A 16,519-nucleotide genomic window follows, 5' to 3' on the forward strand; every position below is an offset into this window, starting at 1 on the left:
TAAGGATAGGTAAGGAGGTGGGCCCATTGGCAGAAACCCACCTTCACCGTGAGGTGCGGCCTCCGCCTCTTTTTTCTAGGCCCTTGCTTGATATTTCACACCCAGGTCCCCTCCAGTGTGCAGTGTCAGGAATTCTCAGGGATTACTTCTTATAATTGAGGGGTTGAGGGCTAAGCCGTGCTCCGTGGGCCTGGTGAACTTCAGACAGGCAGGTGGAGTAAGTATTTCAGCTGAGGCAAAGGCGGCGTCGATTAAGGATCTGGTTTGTGGGTGACACCACCCCTGTGGTTCCTGACACCTGCTCTCCCCTTGGTTTCCCAGCAGAAGCACCCAGCCCTGGGGCTATGAGGGAGCTCAGAAGTGGGGCATGCCTGCTTCTCTTCTTTGCTCCCCACCATCCTCCAGTCAGTCTGTGGACACATCTGTCACCCCCACTTGTGTGAGTGCCTCCAGCTTAAGCACCAGGTTGCTGTGACCATGACGCAGCGCCTCTCACAGTGCCTGGCGTCAGGAAGAAGTTCACTGACCACTTGTTGATGGAATGGATGGCGGATGGAGGGTCCCCTCCTCTTCCCTGTGCGATCACTTCAGGCCCAGGGCAGTTGGGCGATGAAGCCAGCGTCTTGCTTTCTCATGATTTAGTCCAGTTTGTCCCCACAGCCCCCGAGGACCACTGCTTCTAAAAAACATGTGGGGCATTGGGGCTTATAGGATTGAATTGAGGCAGGAAGCAAAACTGGAAAGGCAGCCCCAAGACCGTTCGTTCGTTCACCAGCTTTTCAAGGTAAAGATTGCTTTCTGGAGAGCATGTGTATTTGACTTGCCCTTGGCTCCTCAGAGGGGAGCTGTCTTAGGATATTCAGGTCAGAGAATGCCTTCCTCTTGAAAACCTTTCTTGTTAAGTCTCTTGACCTCAGTGGACCGTGAGTTGGGATGGCAGGTGTTGCTGAGAAAACTCAGGGTGGCTGTCCACCCTGGCCCTGCTCAAACTCCATCTTTCCTAGGAAGCTTCGTGAGTGCTTCTAAGCCACATCGGTCTCTCCCTTCCCTGCCTGCTCGTAGTTAGTACCAGAGCAATTAGAATGGGTGATGTTATCTAATGGGGGTGCTAATTGCACAGACATCAGCGCCTCTGGGCAGGGTCTTTTGCATTCACAGCTCTGCTGGCCCTGGACGGCACTCATACCCATCAGAAAGATGGATCCTGTTTTGTCTCATCCTGGGTTTGAACCTCCCATCTGCAGCCTGTTGTCAGGCCCTGGCGTCCGCAGCCCCACTGGAGCCAAGGAAGGGCTGGAAGCCCTGAGTTCCCAGCTGTGGTCCTCTCACCCTGGCCTCCTTGGGAACGGCTCCACTTGTGGTCTGGGGCAGACTTGTTTGTTTGTGTTTGAAGTTCCCCGACTCTGAGTTTGACGTCAGGGCAGAGTTGCTGGTGGGAGGCTTGGCAGAGAGATTGTCTCTGCACAAATGCACTTGTCTGGCAGCTTCCCCAGGAGAGCACGGGCGCAGGATGGAGACAGGCGAAAGATGCTGGTTGCGAAATGTCCAGCTTGGGAATTGAGGTCACTTTCTCCTCTCCTCGCCCCACTTTCCCTGGTGCTTTCACTCGCTCTGCCCCTTGCCTGCCAACGGCAGCCCCGCTGGGTACCCGCAAGAGCCCCATGAGGCTCGGCACTGGCGGGGGGCAAGGGCTGTGGCTGGTGCTCTTGGAGCCCAGTGCTGTGGTCGGCCCGTGCTGTGTGTGAAGCTGTCAGCTGCATCACGACCCCCCAGAGGCCTCCTTAAATTCTCAGAAATCATTTTGCAACACACTGGCCATGGCAGCCAGACCAGACTGCTTAGCTGGCTGGCTGGCAGGAAGTCCCCAGAAGCGTATTCCAGCTTTGAGGAGGAGGTGGCAGACGTAAGGGGAACAGCTCCAAGGCCTGGGCAGAGCCAGCAGTGCTGGGGAAGGAGTGGTTGCTTCAGGGAACCATTGAGGGAAGGCTGGAGTAAATTGTAAGAGCTTTGGCGACTTCTGAAGCTTGAGATGGGGTAGACAGGGACCTGGCACTAGCTAAGACTGCTGTGGAGGTCCTCTTATGGGTACAGTGCTGCCTGCCTGAGGGGAAGGAGTCAGGCTCCCATAGGTGTTGGTGAGCTGGAGGCTGGTCCGAAAACTGCACCTGCTGGCTGGAGGACTGAGTGAGCGAGGGGAAGAGATGGACGTGTGGAGTGGCCATGTGGGTGCCTCGCCTCATTCTGCAAAGCATGTTCAGATCTCCTGGAAGGGGCAACCCCAGGTGCCGGGCAGGATGGTGGCTAATTTTAATGAATTTAGAGCCAGGGATTGAGTATAGCCTGGAGAGTAGGTAATTGCAGATCAGGACCAGAGGCAGTGGCCCGTGCTGTGACTGGGCACATTTGGAGAGTGAGGGGCAGTCTGCAGCTTTTATTAGAATGGTCTGGGCACTGCTGGATTTTGAGCTTCGGGCCACAGGAGAGGCAGACCCTGCCACTGCCATCCTGCTTGTGCCGATCAGGACAGCTTGGATGAGCTAGGGGGGCGGGTAGCAGGAGCCATTATTTTAGGAGATGATATGGTACCTAGAAACAGGGCATTGGGTTGAGATCTCAGTCCTTTCATGATTTGAGAAAGTTACAAAGCTCTCGGTGCCTCGGTTTCCTCACTTGGAAGATGGGAATATAAAATAGACCTTTACGTCTCATGGGTTTAGCACGTGTGGTTTGACTGTGAGTGACCCTAAGTGATGAGCTGTCCTTGTCCCTGTGCTGAGGCTGGACTCAGAATTGCGTGTGGCTCTTTGCAGGGTGGGTGGACCCCCATAGCCAGTGAGTGAGCCAAGCAGGCTGCCCAGCACTCGCATCGCAACACGGCTCTGTTTGTCGAAATGCATCTGTTTGCTTGATGTCGAATGCATCTTCCCATCAAGAATCTGGAAGGATCTGTGCCATTTTCGGTTGCATGCAACTGTGTTTTGTGGAAGAAAGATATCCTTAGGGACATTGCCAGCTTTGGGGACGTGACAGTCAGGACTTCACTCTCCGCTGTCGGGGGTCTCTTGCAGTCCCTACCTCCAGGAATTTTCATTGACCATCCAGGGAGAAGAGGTGATGCGGTCCTATTGAAAGAGAAGAGGTCATCATTACTATGAGGGTTGATAATTGAGTTTTGACGTGATTTCCGTCATTGAGAGAGCCTGCTGCTGTACATAGGGATCTGATGTCCATCTCCAGTGGTGCCTGGGATTCATTTGTCCATTTATATTTCAATATCTGTCATGTCTGTCTCCATAGACTGCACTGCCACCCTGCTCGAGACGGGAAGAGCCAGGATACTGAGAGGGGCAACGATCTGCTCAGAGTCCTGCAGCAGCCACTATCTGAGTCAGGGCTAGGGTGACAGACGTCTTGCCATCTGGCCACTTCCATAGCCTGGATCACAGATTTGGGGGTCGCCCACAGAAGGGACCTCCCCATCCCAAGCACTGCAGGATTAGGGTGGAGCTGACTTTGTTTGCAAAATCAGTTGTCTGGAAGGACATGTTTTTTGCAGAGGTGCAAAAGCCTGGGTGATATGTAATCCAGAAGGCGCTGGCCAAAAGTCTCCATGCTCCTCCTTATCAAGGCCGTGCTTGCGGGCTGAGCAGGACTGATATTGACAGCATCCTATCCAGTAAGCACTTCGTGTGTTCTGGATGTTGGATGAAGCACTTTGCATCCATGAATCCCACAGTGCATTTTCAGCTCTGGAGCCTGTATTATTTTCTCCACTTTATAGATGACAAAACGAAGATTAAGTAAATGGGTCACTGCCACGCAGCTGGTACGTGATTGCACAGGGTGGAACTTAGGTCTGCCTGGCTGTTAAGCCTGTGCTTCCCACTAGGGGGATGGAGCAGTTAACGGATGGTGGCATGGTCCCCGACCAGTCAGAACAGGTGCTGGTGGTAAACAGGAGGTATGGGCACACTCGTGCACCCAGCTGGAATGTTTACTTGGTCATTACCACTGCACTGCCCGGCCAGTCCCGCACAATGGCTGGCTCCCATCCAGCCGCCCTGGGAAGCCTATGAAAACCTTCTACCAGGATGCCTGTTTTAGCTGGCGTCACCCTCTCTAGGGGCAGGGCAGCTACCCCTCCAGCCCATGGGGGCTGCCTCCGAGGGATGTTGGTTCTGTGGCCACAGGCGCGTCCGGTGTCCCAGATCAGCCAGGCCCGTGAGTTGCTTGTGACGGCTGTGATGCACCCTCAAGGGTGAATCTGGGAGCCACGGTGCCAGCTACAGGGAGGCAGGTTTGGACCCAAACATAAAGGAAGAGTAATGAGGAAAGAGCCTTCCCCGGGAGAGGCTGTGCTCCCCGTGCTTGGGAGCCTTGAGCGAGGCAGACGTGCAAGGCCTCTCGTGTTCCCGCGACCCTCACAGTTCTGAGAGCTGCTTCCTTTCCCTGCGAAGTTTTTCTCTTTCGGTGGCAGGTGCTTCGGGAGCTCTGACAGGTGTCTGCTCTGCAGGGCCATCTGACAGCCCTCACCTCCACAGAAGCGATGCTCACGGCAGCCTCTGTTTGGGAGGCCTGTGTCAGAGTCATGCCCGGAGCAGCCAGGGATGGCAGATTGCATTTGAGGTTGATCAGGATGCCGGATTAGGCGTGCCGGTGCTCGTCAGGGCGAGCAACATTCCCGGAGTCAATGCAGCTCCACTCTGGCCACGTCTTGGTGCTGACAGTGGAGGTGCGAGCATTCCGATCAGAGGGAGGGCTCAGGCTCCCTGGAGTCAACCGGTGAGCTCAGTCTTGGCTCTCATGCTTTTAAAATAAATGCACCAGATCTGTGAGTCCCACCAGCCTTGTCCTGAAGGCCAACGCCAATTTCCAGGGTCTTCTTTAACCCCCCTCTCTGAAATGGGCACAATCCCACCCACATCTCCCCTATTGTCCAGGGAGGTTGTAAGAGAACTGGAAGATTTAATTGATAAGTACGCCACCCACTTCAGCTGCCATCGAGTGCCTTCTCCTTGTTCCAGGCATTTTGCTGAACATTCCACATCCGTGCTTTCTCATGTAAATCTTCACAACAGTCTTGGGGTAGATCAACCCCATTTTACAGGTGGAGAAACTGAGGCCAACAGGTTAAATCTGTGTTCTACTGAGTGAGCGTAGAGGCCAGGTCCGTCTGTCTCAAGAACTAGGGTTCCTCCTCCCGGAGCTATGCTGCCTCTTGGATATGGTTGGAGTAACCAGCAGTAACATAGCAGGAGCTGTAGTTTTTTTATTGTTAGTTTTTGCTTGTTCCAAGCACTTTCATGGATAGTGACTCCCTTGGCCCCAACTTCCATAAAATGATATCCTTTCTATAGGCCATGAGATTGCAGCTGAGCTAAGGGGCGTTTCCCCAAGATCCTTGATCTAAATGTTGGAGCTGGGACCAGAGCCTAGATCTTTCAGCCTGGGACACTCGTTGAGTCTGGTAGTATGTTTGTGGGCTGACTTGATGTCTTCGTTCTTTCTGTAAACCAGGCTGAGTGTCTGGGCAGGGGTGGGGCGTGCACTCAAGAAAAAAAGGACACTGGGAGTGGGGGTGAGACTGGTTCCAGCCCAGGGTCCTCTCCTGCGGCCAGAGTGTTAATGACTCTTACTGCTGCTCCCATCGCTGAAACCCCAGGTGCTTTTCTATGCCGGAAAATTTATATCTTGTGGTTTTGTGGTTAAGAGAAAATGACAGTACCCATGAAAGGTCCCCTTGTAGGCCCCTGGGGCTGGGCTGGCAGGCCCCACTGTGGTTTCTCTGGGAAAGTAGCCTCTGGGTGCTTCTGTGACTGCAACCGGCTTTCCGAAAACTGAGAGCAACCTCCTGCTCGATGGGAGCTGCTGCGCGCCAGGCACCTCCATCCTTTGTGACTGAGAACAGCTTTGCTCCCTCAGCAGAACCCAAACCTACAGGGGTCGTGTCTTCTTTACGAGCTCCGGGAGATCGCAGCTGCTGGGACACGGGACTTGCTGACAAAGGCCACAAGGCACTGTGTTGTCTTGTTTTCTTTGTCCCAGCTTATGGGGTGTTAAAAGGGGGCAGTGTGACATCACTTCAGGTTCTCACAGTCCTACCACGGGCCTCCTTGGGGCTGTCTAGCGGGGACCTCTGACAGCCTTTAAAAACAGAAATCACTCACTTCCCTCCTGGGGAACTTGCCCTAGTTTTCGAGACTCTCAGCCTCCGAGTCAGCACTTGCCCGAGTGGCATTTGTTTTCCAGTGTCATTTTGGTAAATGTGTGTGCCTATCAGGGCTATCAAATGTATTGTGCGTTTATCTGGCCATTCATTCAACAAAGGTTTTACAATAGCAAACCATGTGCCAGGTGCTGTGCTGGTTTCTGGGGATCTGGTGGTGACCTGGGGAGTTTACAGTCTAAAGAAGGAAGCAGACAAGTGAAATATTAGACCTGTGATGTGTGATCTGATGGAGGAGAAGGGCAGCGGCTAAGGAGCAGGGCCGACGGGGTTGGGGTGGGCTTCCTGGAGGAATGGATGTCTAAGCTGAGCTGTGGAGGCTGAGGGGTGACTGAGAAGAGCCTTCCTGGCAGAGGCCGTTGAGGCTGAAAAGGGCTGAGGACATTGGAGGGCTCTGAAGCAGAGAAATCCCCAATGCTGACTCGCTGCTGAGGCTGGGTTGGCCAATCTCGATGTTGACCTGGGATGGCCAAAGTCCTTTGCAGAATGGATGTGTTATTAATCAGCTCCCAGAGGTCTGGCCCTGGAAATTCTCATGCCAGTGACGGACGGCCTTCTTTGCTGCTGATGTTCATGCCAGCAGCCCAGCCTCTTTGGTTAACGTAGAAAAGAATGGCTTTGATTTCGCTGTTATTTGGTTTATTGTCCTGTCTTTGGCCAGCGCTTTGGAGCTGTGGTTCGAGAGCAGTTTGGAGTGGAGAGAAGGACGGCCTGTGAGAAACATCTTAACATGAGCATAAGGCCCATGTGTTTCCTTCCCCTCTTCCTTCCTCGGGCATTTTTAAGCACGATACGTGTCAGGTGCAGTAATAGGCATGTGGGACTGTCATGAGTGAGGCGGACGCGGTCCCTGCCCTGATGTATAATAATAGGGAGGCAAACCTAGTCTTTTGAAGGGTTTCCATTTGATAGTTCAGTTCTCCCACAGCCTGTGAGCTAGATATCATCATTCCTGTTCTAGAGATGAGAGAACCAAGACTCGGAAAAGTTAGCGAACTTCCCCGAGGTCACGCAGCTGGTAAATGGCAGAACCTAGATTTGAACCCAGATTCTGCTCAACTTCACAGCCTGTGCTATGTCTGCTGCTCCGGGAGCTCACATCTGTTGGGAGAGACCGGGTCGGAAGCTCGAATATGAGCCCCGCTGTGATAGGGGCTCCCACAGAGGTGTAGACGGCACACCGAGGAGGGGGTACGGGGAATTCAAATTAGGCCTGGGAGTTCTCGCCCAGGCCAAGGTGCTGTGGCTGGAGTAGAGAAGAGATCATTTGAGCAGAGGCCCAGCGGGTAGGAAAGGACAGGAAGCATTTGAGAAATAGCTCCTAGGTGAGTGTCTGCCTGGAGCACCGGGTTGGGCCACGGGTAGGGGGCGTGGAGATGAGCCTGGAGAAGAAGGTCAGGGCCCTGATTTTGGAACTGGCCTCTGGTCACACTAGGAGGGATGGATCAGAGTGGAGTAAGCTTGGATGAGGAACATGAGCACCTCTACTGAGCCCCATAGGATAAAAGCAGCACTCATGTCTTCACGTTTGTTGGCTTCAGCCTGTGCCGATGTTCCCAGGGCTTAGGCTCCAGAATAGGACAGCAACTGCACTTCCTGAGTTGCCAGCCTCAGCAGAAAGTGATTAGCAATGTCTGCTCAAAGTTTGATTAGCAATGTCTGTTCTGGGTCCCCGAGGACGTGTGGTGCAGGAATGCCATGGGTTTGCCTCTGTCTGGGTTTCACCAAACGTAAAAACTATACAACTGAGTGGAAGTATCTTGATTCTGACTCAGTGTTTCCTCTCTAGCAGTTGTCCCTGTTTGCCACCGAGCCCCTTGAAGATAGTAAGACTTAACAGAGTTTGGGGCCACATGAGAGGGCCAGCACCCCTGGGATTAGGAGATTGTGAGCCTGGGACCAAACGAATTTCTGGGGGAAATTTCAGAAAGGCTGATGTAGAAGCAATGGTTTTGTTGTTATTATGGGTTTCATTTCACGCCTCATATCCCCTCTAGTCACAGGGGTTCTTTACCTGGGATCTGTGGATAGAATTCGGGGGGGGGGGGTCTATGAATTTGGATCTGGAAAAAAATTGTACCTTTATTTTCATTAACCCTAATTGAAATTTAGCATGTTCTTCAATTTGGATGTGGGCAACAAGTCACGGTCATCTTAGCAAATAATTTGTGTGACTCAATCACCAGTAGAAATGACAGCTGTCTTCCTATCACGTTACAGTTGTGGAGTTATCTGAAAAAGCAGCTCATACTTGTCACACCTGCATGGTTGTGACAGTTATGTGACCCACTGCTAGATATTATTTAATGCTTTACTCAAGAAGCTTTTAGTACTCTCACAATTCTAAGTAATATTTCGATAAATGGATTTAAATGTAATTAACTTCCTTGGTAATCCTAAGTGTTTTGTTTTATGCATTGAAGAGCATTATTTTTAGGAAAAGGATCCTGGGCCTCCCCAGTCTGCTGAAGGGGTCCATGGTCCAGAAAAGGTTAAGAGCACCTGTTCTAATTGGAAACTGGGAACCTTTCTAGATATTTGAAATTTTAAATTATTAATTGCTGTTAATTTTTGGTATTGTGACAGTGCTAACAAAAAGAGTCTACACTCTTTAGAGAAATATACTGAGGCATTTACAGATGAAAGAAAAAGGAATGAATTAATAACAACAATAAAACCCCCAGGGTTGGGGGGTGGCAGCAGGACTAGGAAGTGGCTCCAAGTGGCCAGCTCCTGTATAAGGCTGTGAAGGTGGTGCTTGCCTCTTAAGGAAACTTGAAAGTCCCCAATATGAGGCCACTAGAGTCCTGTCAGCATCTCAGCAATGCTCACGGGGTCCCTGGGTCACTTGATCTCAGCCGAGCCAGGGGGCTCCCTAGTCCTCTTCGGGTTGCGTGCTCGTGCTCGTTTCCACCCGTTTGAGTCCACCTCCCCTTCTTTTTCTCAGCCCTTTGCTGTGCCCTCCCCACCGTCTTCCCTGCTCTGCATTCCTCAGTGCAGTGCAGGGCACCTGGTCGGAGCCCAGGGTTTGTCAGAACGCCAGGGTGACCTGAGCCAGGCTGTCCTTGTTTAAACTTATTTTATTTGAAGTTTCAGGTTTTTGAGAGTCTGCTGAAAGCTGGGGACACTCTGCCCCCCAAAAACTCACAGACTCACATGTCTGAAGTTTGCGTACACTTCAGGGTGTGGGTCCCTGGATGCCTGTTGGCAGGCTCGAGTCAGGGACCCTTGCCAATAATGCCACCGCCCAGCAGGCACGACTGGCACTCAGAGCGCTTGCTGTGTGCCAGGCGCGCACTGAGTCCTGCATTTCTTCCCAACCTCCCTGAGATGGAGGCTCTGTTATTATTCCAATTTTGTAGAGGAGGAAACTGAGGCTTTTGTGGGGGTAGGGGGTTGAGTAGCTTGTCCAGGGTCACAGGGCTAGGATGTGCCTGAGCCCCCAGACCCCAGCCCAGCCAGTCTGATTCTAGGCTGGAAGAATCCAGGTGGAGGGTTACTCATCCTCTCCAAACCCCCACATCTTCCATATCATCAATTACTGACTCGCCCAGCCTCCCCTGACCCCCAAACCCTAGGCGGGAGGCCCTTCTTATGTTTAACCCAGTTCGGTGTTCTGACCAGTCTCGCCTGTTACTCTCTGAGGATCGTGGTCCCAAGGGGAGGTAGTGTCAGCCAGCCTTGGGTTGGCTCTCCCAGACCCTTCTCCTCTCCTCCTCCCTCCCCCAGGTCCTGCTTTACTGCTGTTTGAATGGTAGCAAATGGGAATCGGGCAGCTCCTGTCCTTATCGCGCTGCTCTCGTGTTTGCCAGAGCTCCCCTGTAGCGTGCTCGGGTCCGCCATGTGCATGTGCCACGAATGAACTAGCCTTTTCTTTCCTGGGCTCCCTGCAGGCGAAGCTGGTCCGGTACATTTGCAAGCAGCGGCAGTGCAAGCTGAGCGTGGCTCCTGGCGAGAGGACCTCGGAGCTCAACAGCTACCCTCGCTTCAGTGACTGGCTTTATACCTTCAACGTGAGGCCGGAGGTGGTGCAGGTAAGTGGGCTGTGGGGAGCTCAAGTTGGGCGTGGGTGTGTGGGGGGGTCAAGCAAAGGGACCACACACAAACCTGAGGGCTGGTTCCACTGTGGCTAGGACTGAGGGACGATGCTGTCTACTCTCAGGAAGGGGACAGCAGCAGCAGGAGGGACCCAGGGTAAATGTGGCTTCAGCACGTGCCTGGGTGCCATTGCTTTATGAGCCAGACAGCCTGACCACCCCATTCATTCATTGGTTCACCATAATGACAGCAGCCAAGATTTCTGGAAGCATTGGCGTGCAGCAGACACTATTTAAAACACTTTGTTTAGATAATCTCACTTAATTCTCAAAAAACCCTGTGGAATTACTACCATGATTGCTGCTTTATACTTGAGGAAATTAAAGCTCAGAATGGTTCAGTAACTTGTTTAGAATCGTACAGCTAGTAAGTGGTAGCTTTGGGATTTGGAAGCAAAGAGACCGAATTGAGTTTTCCCTTGTAACTGCTACAGTATACTGTTTTCCCTCCTTTGTTTCCTATTCCCATCCATCCAACCTACCCACCAACTAACCAACCAACTAGCCAAGCAGTGTGCATGGAGAGTGTACCCTCTGCCAGGTGTCAGGGGTACAGGACAGTGCTTGTGAGGCATAAATAAGTCAGTGCCTGGCAGGTGCAGCTCAGCCAGTCAGCTCTTTTAAGTGTCTTGCTTCTCTTCCACAATTAAAAAGGGTGACTCTTGCTATTGTTTTAAAAGCAATATGAATTCATTATATATAGAACTTTGGAGAACAGAAAGAGGAGCGAAAATTCACATATGTATTCCCACTCAGAGAAAAATCTCAGATCATTCAGATTTTGATATTTCCTTGTGGTCTTTTTTTCCCTAATACTTAAATGTTTTAAAATTTTCTAATAGGTTAGACTGTGCTGTCTAGTAAGGTGGTCCCTGGCCAACGTGGCTATTTTGTATTTGGAGCATGGAAGTCCACATTGAGATGTGCTCCAATTTCGAAGACATAAATTCAAAGAAGAGCTGAATTCAGAGGACTTGGTACAGAAAAAACAAAGTGAAATATTAGTAACTTTTTATATTTGGTATATATTGAAATGACACTATTTTGGATATATTAGGCTAAATGTTATTTGAATTAATTTCGCATATATTTAAAATGTGGCTATTCAAAAAGTAAAACTTAAGTATGTGGCTTGCATTAGGTTTTTCTTAGGCAACACTGGTTTAAACCGTCCTGAATAAACAGTTTTTTAGTTGGACTCTTATCGTTTGATCTGCTGCCTAACACTTTTTCCCTGTATTTTCATTCTTAGTAACCCCCCGTTTTGTTTTTAAGCGGCTGCATGACGTTTGAGTATATGTGATGTAGCTAACCAGGCAGAGGTTAGGTCGTTGGCTATTAAACATAACATAGTGGTTAATATTTTTTATGAAGCTATTGGTATATTTAGGAATGTTGCCTAGGAGAGATTCCTGGAAGGGAAGTGACGTGAACATAAAAGGCTCCTGTCATGGGGGAGGGGGTGAGAGGAGGTAGGGGTGAGTGGGGGCTCCCCAGTGAGCCTCTCAGCCCTTTACGTGCTCCGGGCCCTGGCCCCAGTGGCCCTCGTATTTGTGGCGTACACCAGCTTTTAAGAAGCTGGCAGAAAGGAGGTGGCCGATGTGAAGGTTGAAACTGCTTTGTGAGATGGAAGTTCTTTGAGCGTTATTAGCAGTTATGTGCACATACGCACGTCTTATGTATAATACGCTGCATCTCTCCATCCATCTCCCCACCCACCCACCCACCTACCTGCCTGACAGTCTTCTGCCATTCAGGAAGGAGATCGGAACACATACCACTGAATCCCTGGTATCAGATTTCAAATCATGGCCGTGGAGACTGTGGAGAATTGGTTGGTCCCTTGAGCCCCCCAGGCCAACCCCAGTCTTTTCCCCTCCTGGCCCTGAGATCTCAGAGATGCAAAGCAGCTTCTCTTACAGTTGAGGACACTGAGGCCCCACAAGGGCAGTGACTTGCCCAACGTTGTGCCTCCTTGACAGATGAGGACCACCAGGTTCCGAGAGGGGTCTCTGAGGGTCCCAGAGCTAGTAATGGGGACAGACTTGAGGTTCAGACCCATGCCTGCCAAACTCCAAACTGTGCCTTTGGACTCCCTTTCTTGGGCCTAAAACATCTTTGGCAGATGGCTTAGCTCCTTGAGAGATTTCCCTGGGATCTCCAGAGGTCTGAAGAGTGCAGGAGACTCAGCTCCATCCATCTCTCTTTGAGAGAGGAGCCGGGTGTGCCCAGGGCACAAGCCGGTACCATGGGGGCTGGCTGCAGGTGCTGCTTGGCCCCTGGAGAGCCCTGTGGTGGCAGCCGGGACAGAGGTCTTCCAGCCGGGCCCAGAAGCACAGCGGATAGAGTCAGGTGACATTTGTATCCTGAAGTTGTGAGTGATATGTCAGACCTGGGTGCTAAATGAGGGGCAGGCTCACCTGTAGGCAGGGGTCGGGCAGGCAGGAGAGCCCGAAGGCCAGATGTGGTTTGGGAACCAGGATGCTATGTGGCCTGGAGGACTGGGGCAGAGTCTGAGCAGAGAGCCATGTGGGAATGGAGGGTCAGGGTGAGACAGCAGGAGCTTCTTCAGCTGCCCAGTGGCCTCGACAGTGACCTGGAGATCGTGAGGCGGCTCAGAAGTGAACACGTTTCAAGCAGAGCTCTTGTTTTTCCCCTTCCATATACACGGACACGTTTTCTTCCCGGCCCATCTTCCTATCTCTGGACAGGGTAGCATTCTCCACCCAGTTGCTCAAGCCACAACCCCAGAGGCCATCCCTGATTCCTCCCTTGTCCTGACTCATGTGCAGTCCCTTATTCAGCCCTGTGGGCTCTGCCCCAGGACCTACTGCAGACCTGGCCACCTCTCTCCATGCCCACCACCAGCACTGCAGGGCAGCCCACCTTCCTCTCTTGCCCAAAACCCTGCAGCAGCCCCTTAACTGTCCCCCTACTTTATCGTTTACCCACTTTATTCTGTTTTGCACACAGCAGTCAGAGAACCCACTAAGAAACATAAATTGGATCACGTCCAGTGCTTCCCATTTCTTTCCAAACAAATGCCAGGTGCCTCACAGGCTTTGGCCTCCCCTGCCTCTCTCTGACCTCATCTCGCTCACTCTCCCCTTTGCTCTCTCTGGTCCCACCTTAGCACTTGCTCTTCCCCTTCCTGTAGTGCGTTTCCTTGGCTCATCCCGTGGACATCATTCTAGTGTCACGTCCATTGCCACCTCCTCCGAGCAGTCTTCCCTGATGATCTGATCTGAAGCTCACGCCCACCCTTTGTTCTCTAACAGTGCACCTTGGCTGATTTTTCTCAATGACACTGGTCGCTTTCTGGAGTTAGTCTAACTTATTTGTTGTGTGTGGTCTGTCTACTCTCCCACTGGAATAGAGGCTCCATGAGATAGGGACCTACCTGCTCTGGGTCGTTTGCCATAAAACCCCTGCTGAGTACTGGGCCTGATATGACCATCACTTGTTTGAGGAGGGGAAGAGTGAATCTCGTCATGACATGGTAGATGTCCCTAGGAGTCAAGGGTTGGTCCCGAGTGGGTGGTGACACAAGTTACTCCAAGGCCTGGCTTTTCAAGTCCTACAAGAGAGGCCACTGTTGGGACCGTAGCCCCAAATATCCTCCTTCCCAGGTGGCTATGCCCAGCTGCCCATGAGTCACCCTCTGGAAAGAGCTTGGGGAGAGTTGTAGTGCCCCCAGGGGAGAGGGCTTCTTCAGGAAGGCTGGGACGGGCCAGTGCCATGAGGAGTCCTTGGGCCTCTTTGGCAGCCCCCCTTCTGACCAGATTGACACCTCTTCATTCATTGTGTCATGCTTCCAGTGGCCTGACCAGCCCTCTCGGGGAGGCCTCTGTAGTCTGGTTACTGGGCTGCACCTTGACCGCTGTGGGCTCCTGGGGCCCCTCAGAGCGTCCTGCTCATTTTGCCTCAAAGCTGACATACAGAGAGCACATCCAGTGTGTAGTGCCACATACTCTACATGCATTGTTCCATCCAGTTGTCCCAACACCCTATGGAGCAGGCGTCATTTCACAGTTGAGGATCTGGGGCCCAGTGGGGTGCACTGACCCGCCCAGGATCCCAGAGCCGTGAGGAGCAGAGCCAGGCGTCCCTTCAGACCTGACTCTCAGTCCTCGCTCTCAGCCGCTTCTCTCTCCTTCCTCTGGGGAACACCTGAGTTCTTGGCCTTGCTCTGGGAACCAGGCCAAAGCTTTTCACCTCTCTAAGCCTCAGTTTCCCGCTCTGTAAAATGGGGAATAACCCACGTGCTGCTTGCTCACAGAGGCGGTTAGGGTCAAGCACCTGGAGGCACTGTGGTGTTCCCTGGGGTGGAGGAGGGAAAATTCAGGCAACTTCCTCGCCTCTCATCCTCAGCTGCTGTTATTCTTGAGTGAGAGGGAGCCAAACCCAACAGACACCGCTGGAGGCTTGCACACCGGGAGTGAAAGGAAGGGGTGTGAACAGGGGCTGGCCGGAGGTGGTTTTCTGAATCCAAAGGCAGTGGGAGTCAGCCAGGGCTTGAGACAGACAGAAGGTTGCACATTGGACCAACTGGAGCTGGGCCAGTGTCCGCCTCCCATCCCCCTGTTGGTCCCAAGGGCCACACACGGGCGTCCTCACCATCCTCACCAGCAGAGCACATGAAATGAGGCTGGAGGGGGTCGGGCGCTGGAGGAGGGTGGGCCCTGCTGCCTCGGGGTGCCTGGGGAGCAGGCTGGCAGCTTTCTGCCTGGGTTTTAAGAACCACAAGGAACATTGGCTAGGTGTCACTCCATCTTTCCCAAAAAAACTCTCCAGACCCTTTTTCTCTAGATTGCTTGGTTCCCCCTAAATCTCGCGTTGGTTCTTAGGCCCCAGCCAGAGTACTCTGAAGCCTGGAAAGAAGGGCTGCTTCTCCCAGTAATCCCAGCCCCGGCTGACCGGGGAGTGGGAAGGGGGCTGCCTTTTTTGTTAGAATAGTGTTAAGTTTACAGAACGGTGGCAGAGACAGTGCAGAGTTCCCGTCTGTGCCCTCACCCAGTCCCGCCATCGTTAACGTCGTACGTTACCACGGTACATTTGTCAAAACTGAGAAAACAACACTGCTACATTCCTGTTAGCCAAACTGCAGGTTCTACTTAGATTTCACCAGTTTTTCTATTAATGTTCTCTTGCAGTTCTAGGATCCAATCCAGGGTACCACGTTGTTTTTATTAACATACAAATGTGTTTCCCTTTTTATGGGCTCGTACAATATATATCAGTCCGCAGGTTTTTAGTCTTAATCTCGTCTCTGTGTTAGTCCGTACGAATCCACCTCATTCTTCTTTAACAGTAGACTAGGAAAAGGTAAGATATCTTCAGCCATCTCAGGAATGGCTCTGTTTGAGGGGTGCCCACCTGCGCACAGAGAGGTACATATAGAATGTGTTTGCCTGGGCGCCCCAGCATGGCGCCTGGCCTATGCAAAGCCCTTGGCAAATATTTGCCGGGGGATGGAGTGACTGAGGAATGAACGAAAGTCACGGTGGGATGGACACTGGGGATGCCAGACTTTAAAACAGGGTCTCTACTATCTGTCCTTTTCTTGTTTGGTTTTTTTGGGAAGGAATGTATGAAGTCCAACAGTTTCCTTTTGCTGAGCTGTCAGTGCTAAAGGGCCCCAGGACTGCTGCCGTCAATACCCCGGAGATAATTTGCCCCATCGAGGCCTCTGGGCATGGTCTTTGTCTGGTGAGATTTGTCCCTTCGGCCTCTGAATTCTCTCTCATCCTGACCCTTTGTGGCTCCGTGACTGGGGCCCTGGTGTTTCCCTCAGGAAGCACACGCGTCGTACACATGTGGAGCCGTATATATGTGTACGGTCTCCTCCTTCCTTTACGGTATTGCCTGCCTGGGGTCTGTCCCTTTAGGATTAATTATCCCTCTAAATATTACTTCAGCTTTTGTCTTCAAACCCTGGCCACTAGTTTGTGGTTGTAAAGTTTCCAGGAAATGATGCCTTTCTGGTGGATGAAGGAAGGAGATGGACGTGGAAGTGGCCCCAGGGCAGTGGTTACCCTTGCTCATTTCTGGTCTGGATGAAGGGACTCTGCACGCTTCCTCCTCTCACACCCAAGTCACATCTGCAGCTCCAGAGCCTCTGTGGGTGCTTCTGACACATGAGACCTTGGACTCCTCCTCCGTGGATGTGGGAGGCAGCTTGGGAGATGCCTTCATG

The 16,519-nt window shown here is 52.0% G+C and overlaps 1 protein-coding gene across 1 annotated transcript in view; it reads left to right on the forward strand.

Annotated features, from left to right (window-relative positions):
- Window positions 1–16,519, forward strand: part of KSR1 (kinase suppressor of ras 1) — a 153,238-nt gene that overhangs the window by 76,031 nt on the left and 60,688 nt on the right. The window contains exon 2 of the mRNA XM_070560856.1: window positions 10,120–10,260. Within this exon, the coding sequence (XP_070416957.1) occupies window positions 10,120–10,260 (141 nt within the window). The remainder of the gene's footprint in view (window positions 1–10,119; window positions 10,261–16,519) is intronic.

The sequence above is a fragment of the Equus przewalskii genome, chromosome 10 (assembly GCF_037783145.1).
Source record: "Equus przewalskii isolate Varuska chromosome 10, EquPr2, whole genome shotgun sequence".
In the NCBI taxonomy this organism is placed as follows: domain Eukaryota; kingdom Metazoa; phylum Chordata; class Mammalia; order Perissodactyla; family Equidae; genus Equus; species Equus przewalskii.